Consider the following 6190-nt stretch of genomic DNA (forward strand, 5'->3'; position numbering starts at 1 on the left):
GGCAAGGTTTCCACCATTATAATTTCACCTCACACAAGACATAATACTGTTACAGCATTGAATGTGTACGTTATAGTAGAACGTGGCACAGTAGACGCAGTTGTGACTGCCCTCATGTTGACTTAAAGGGGAGTTAATGGATTATCTAAGGGGGATGTGGAGGCTGTACCTGGGACTCTTTAAGCTTTTTGTCGTAGTCAGCTTCCAGCTTGACGAGGGGGCCGAAGATGTTCTGGTACTGGTAGGCATCCTCATAGCGCAGCAGCACATGCTGGGGCTCCTCGTCTACGCCGGGCTTCTCCAGGTCCTCCAGAGTGGCCGTGGGATTATCCTGAGACGAGCGGATGATGCACAAGTTCATGCTTTCATTCATGTCCATATATGGGAACACTGACTGCTTCCTTCTACAGCTACTGATAGGTGGGGGCTTCCCCTGCCCAGTATGTCAGATGCTGTGGTGTTATATGATTATTTCTGAGGTTAAGCTATGTCTACTTCATGGCTCTGGATAGGTTAAACCAGCCTAGTACCTTCCAGAGCTCCTCCAGCTTGTTGATCTGCTGGGCTGTGATCTGGCGGGCCCGGAGTTGCTCCTGCTCTGAGGGGATCTTCACCAGCCAGGACAGGAAGCAGCGGTCCTGGATCAGTGGCTGCCACTGGGAGCTGTCCCAGTTGATGTCTTTCAGGCTGCTCTGACTGGCACATGGCTGCCTAGTAGCACAAACATATGGATACTGTCAACATATATTTGCATTATCGAAAGTCTGTTCATGGACAAATGGTTGTCTTGCTCTCTTGCCATAATATGACATACTTATGCTTAAATCATGGTATTACACATACTGTCAAATCTATGGTAATCACACATGCAGAATCAGTCCATCACATCACACCCACTGTTAGCCACCATTCCCCCCTTTTCATCTGATTGTACACACCTGCACAGCAGCACCACCACCGAGTCGGCCTTGGCGGGGATGAAGCCCAGGAGGAAGACGTTGCGACAGCCACAGTTGTAGCACTCCAGCACCGTCTCGCCCAGTGGCCCATCTTTGTGCAGAGTCACCTCTTTGCATTTGGCTCTCACCAAGTGGTTCACTATGTGGCTGAATGAGAGCATGGGAGAGTATCAACTTACATGCACACGCATGTAAGCTGAGTGCTCAAAATAGCCCACATTAACGTACACATATGTAGCTTAAGAAACAAGGTTCATGAAATCAATAACATGCTAGTAAAATATGATATTCATATTCTGTCTCTGAACCTCACTTAGATAATAGATTTGATGATACAGTGATAGCAATACATGGTTATAAAATTTACAAAAAAAAGACAGAAATGCCAATGGTGGAGGTGTTGCTGCTTATATTCAGAACCACATTCCTGTAAAGATTAGAGAGCTAAATACTGATGAACTAATACTGCTACAGGTTCATCTGCCTCACCTAAAGTCCATTCTCGTGGGAAGTTGCTATAGACCACCAAGTGCGAACAGTCAGTATCTGGATAGCATGTGTGAAATGCATGTGACATCAACCAAGAGGTATATTTTCTAGGTGATTTAAATATTGACTGGCTTTCATCAAGCCACCCACTCAAGAAAAAGCTTCAAACTGTAACCAGTGACTGCAACCTGGTTCAGGTTATCAGTTAACCTACCAGGCTGCAGAAATTAGCTTGAAAGCAGTATCCAGATCCATCGGATGTAGTGATCACAATATAGTAGCCATATCTAGGAAAACCAAAGTTCTGAAGGCTGGGCCTAATATAGTGTATAAGAGGTCATAAAATACATTTTGTAGTGATTCCTATGTTGTTGAAGCAAAGAAAATATGTTGGTCTGTGGTGAAATTGCTTACTCCAGATACTAATAAGCATGCAACTATTAAGAAAATGACTAAAATCGCAGTGTATTGATAAGGAATCGAAAAATTGTATGGTTGAGAGGGATGAGGCAAAGGGAATGGCTACACAATCGATTGGCAAACGTACTGCAAATTGAGAAATCATGTGACTAAACTGAATAAAAAGACGAAGAAACTACACTATGAAATAAACATAATGACCAAGAATGATGGTAAATAGCTTTGGATCACCTTAAATTATATTTTGGGGAAAAAAAAGCTAACTAAGCGCCATCATTCATTGAATCAGATGACTCATTCATACTTCATACTCATTCATACTTTCATACATACTTTACTTTTTCATCATTGGCAAGATTAGCAAAGTTAGGCATGACATGCCAGCAACAAAACACTGACACTACACATCCAAGTATATCTGACCAAATTATGAAAAGACAAGCATTGTAATTTTGAACTCAGTAAAGTGAGTGTGGAAGAGGTGAAAAAATTGTTGCCTATCAACAAGGACAAGCCAACGAGTTCTGACAACTTGGATGGAAAATTACTGAGGATAATAGCAGATGATATTGCCACTCCTATTTGCCATATTTTCAATATAAGCCTACTAAAAAGTATGTGCCCCCAGGCATGGAGGGAAGCAAAAGGCCATTCCACGAAGAATAGTAAAGCCCCCTGCACTGGCTCAAATAACCGACCAATCAGCTTGTTACCAACCCTTCTGGGAAAAATCATGTTTGACCAGATACAATGCTATTTTACAGAAAACAATTTCACAATAGACTCAGCATGCTTATAGGGAAGGACATTCAACAAGCACAGCACGTACACAAATGATTGATGATTGGCTGAGAGAAATTGATGATAAAAAGATTGTGGGTGCTGTTTTGTTAGACCAGTGTGGCTTTTGACATCATTGATCATATTCTGCTGCTGGAAAAACGTATGTGTTATGGTTTTACACCCCCTGCTATATTGTGACCAATAATTACCTGTCTAACAGAACACAGAGGGTGTTCTTTAATGGAAGCCTCTCCAACATAACCCAGGTAGAATCAGGAATTCCCCAGGGCAGCTGTCTAGTCCCCTTACCTTTTTCAAACTTTAATAATGACATGCCACTGGCTTTGAGTAAAGCCAGTGTGTCTATGTATGTAGATGTCTCAACACTATAAATGTCAGCTACAACAGCGACTGAAATTACTGCAACACTTAACAAAGAGTTGCTGTTAGTTTTAGAGTGGTTGGCAAGGAATAAGTTAAATATTTCTAAAACTAAAAGCATTATATTTGGGACAAATCATTCACTAAACACTAAACCTCAACTAAATCTTGTAATAAATAATGTGGATATTGAGAAAGTTGAGGTGACTAACATGCTTGAAGTAACCCTGGATTGTCAACTGTCATGGTCAAAACATATTGATACAACAGTAGCTAAGATGTGGAAAAGTATGTCCATAATAAAGCGCTGCTCTACCTTCTTAACAGCACTATCAACAAGGCAGGTCCTACAGGCCCTAGTTTTGTTGCACCTGGACTACTGTTCAGTCGTGTGGTCAGGTGCCACAAAAAGGGACATAGGAAAATTGCAATTGGCTCAGAACAGGGCAGCATGGCTGGTCCTTGGACGAACAACATATAGCTAATATGAATAACATACATGTCAATCTCTCCTGGCTCAAAGTGGAGGAGAGATTGACTTTATCACTACTTGTATTTATGAGACGTATTGACATGTTGAATGCACCGAGCTGTCTGTTTGAACTACTGGCGCACAGCTCGGACACCCATGCATAACCCACAAGAGGTCTCTTTCCAGTCCCCAAGGCCAGAACAGACTATGGGAGGCGTACGAAATTACATAGTGCCATGACTACATGGATCTCTATTCCACATCAAGTAACTGATGCAAGTGGTAAAATTAGATTTAAAAGAAAACAGATAAAAATGTACCTCATGGAACAGCGGGACTGAAGCAACAAACATAGGCAGACACATGCATACACACTATACACAGGGATGTTGTACTGTAGATATGTGGTAATGATGGAGTAGGGGCCTGAGGGCACACAGTGTGCTGTGAAATCTGTGAATGTATTGTAATGCTTTCAAAATTGTATAAACTGCCTTAATTTTGCTGGACTCCAGGAAGAGTAGATGCTGCCTTGGCAGCAGCTAATGGGGATCAATAATAAATACAAATGCATGTTATGAATACACATTTTTAGTGTATGAGACACTGGAGTGTTGCATACCTGCCAGAAGTATTGCCACGTCCATTGCAGAACCACTTCTTGCTTGTGTTGCAGTACACCACAGATGCAGGATCATGGATGCCACAGTAACTGAAAAAATAAACATAGCAAAAGGCCCTTATATGACATACATATGTATTGGGTGCATTGGGCGCAGAAAACAATAACAGAGTTGAAATATTTTTATATTACAAAAAAGGAAATGTTACCTTATTAGCAAACTCTAAATCTTAGTTAGTAGGGTGTTGCATATATAAAAAGTGTTTGTCCACATGTTACTCTAACAATTCAACCAATCAAATCCAATTTTATTGGTCACATACACATGGTTAGCAGATGTTAATATGAGTGTAGCGAAATGCTTGTGCATCTAGTTCCGACCGTGCAGTAATATCTAACAAGTAATCTAACAATTTCACAACAACTACCTTATACACACAAGTATAAAGGAATGAATAAGATTATGTACATGTAAATATATGGATGAGCGATGGCAGAACAGCACAGGCAAGTTGCAGTTGATGGTATAGAGTACAGTATATACATATGAGATGAGTAATGTAGGGTATGTAAACATTATATAAAGTGGCATTGTTTAAAGTGACTAGTGATACATTTATTAATCCAATTTTTAATTATTAAAGTGGCTAGAGATTTGAGTCAGTATGTTGGCAGCAGCCAATCAATGTTAGTGATAGCTGTTTAACAGTCTGATACTGTGGGACAATCGTATACATTTGTAATCAAGTGTTTGGCTCGCTCTCCTACCTGCAGGCATGCAGTGGGAGGTCTTTGATGTAATAGGTGTCTTCTTCATCCTCCTCGAAGTTCAACTCCGCAAGGAGTTGGCTCGCCTTGGCCACATCATCGACTCCTCCATTGTGAAGCCCTTCATCAGGACCATTCACCTACAGATGGACCATGGTTGAATTAGGACTGCAACAATGCCAAAAACATGGGAGGCATCGCTATGGCACTAGGTAGAGGTTTGATAGCTAAATAATATTTCTGACGTTAGCTAGTTATAGCTACTTTTTTAATAATAGCCAGCCAGCAGTGATTGCTACATAGTCATAGTTGACAATTTACCAGTGTATGTTAGCAAACACGAGTTAACTAGTTAGCGAACATGGCTAGTAGTAGCTAGCTGGCTAACATTAACGTTAGCTAGCTAGCGTTAGCAGTTGTAGGAATTGATGGCGGGCAAGAATGCGAGTTTGGCTAGCTTCACATGAAGAATTACAAACCTGATTGTCCAGCTGACTCTGGGTTTGGCCTTGAGTTTGCGTCTGGCTGGGGAGAGTAAAATCGGTAAACTCGTACTCCGAGCCCTGGGTATCAGCCCCAAGTAGCTCCGCTTCCTCCGTGTCCAGGAAGGTGAGCGTTTGAGAACTCGGCCCGTACGCCTCCACACTCATCTCGACACAAGTTACGCTGACTAAATGGACTTCGGTCCAGTAATGAATATGATCAAGATCCTCGGTGATATGTTTATCCAAGCGGATATTTGCGATCACAGTTTCTGCTTCGAGTCAGATTTGAACCTAAACAAAATTCGAACCGCACCTGAAATTAAACAGAAAACACAGCTCGAGACGCGCCTGAACTCCAAACAGTGACGAACTTCCTAGCGCCACACAACGTAAGTGCGTTGAGCACGAAAGATTGACGTTTACACAAATACAAAGGAAGGAGGATGGATTTATTGATTGATTGATATTAATGACAAAAATCTACTTTTATTGTTGTTAAATAAAATCAGTTGCTATCAACTACAAGAGTTTACTATCAATATAATTATGATTGGAAGATAATGATCACACGTCGGAAAAGTATTGTGTGTGGGTTATTCTCAACGAGATTTGGTTTCCCGTGTGCCACATTATTTTCCTTCATTTATTCAAATGTGAATGAGGATAATCCTTTTCACAATGTTTCTTTCTCTCAAAACAATTGTTCAGCTCAAAGCCAAATAGAAATCTGGATTGGATTTAAATCTAGATGCCATAATAAAATATGATATACATCCAAGAACAAAAGGCATACACATTGAGACAGCAGATA

The 6190-nt window shown here is 41.0% G+C and overlaps 1 protein-coding gene across 2 annotated transcripts in view; it reads right to left on the reverse strand.

Annotated features, from left to right (window-relative positions):
- The window catches only part of LOC110492327 (regulator of nonsense transcripts 1), a 20050-nt gene extending 14257 nt beyond the window's left edge, over positions 1-5793 (reverse strand). For both annotated transcript variants that reach the window (XM_021566754.2, XM_021566587.2), the window contains exons 1-6: positions 5374-5793; positions 4895-5034; positions 4127-4216; positions 939-1106; positions 531-711; positions 170-331 (exon numbers count right to left, since the gene is read on the reverse strand). In XM_021566754.2, the coding sequence (XP_021422429.1) occupies positions 170-331; positions 531-711; positions 939-1106; positions 4127-4216; positions 4895-5034; positions 5374-5544 (912 nt within the window). In that variant the 5' untranslated portion in view covers positions 5545-5793. The remainder of the gene's footprint in view (positions 1-169; positions 332-530; positions 712-938; positions 1107-4126; positions 4217-4894; positions 5035-5373) is intronic.
- Between the last annotated feature and the right edge of the window lie 397 nt (positions 5794-6190).

Source organism: Oncorhynchus mykiss, chromosome 1 (assembly GCF_013265735.2).
Source record: "Oncorhynchus mykiss isolate Arlee chromosome 1, USDA_OmykA_1.1, whole genome shotgun sequence".
Classification (NCBI taxonomy): Eukaryota; Metazoa; Chordata; class Actinopteri; order Salmoniformes; family Salmonidae; genus Oncorhynchus; species Oncorhynchus mykiss.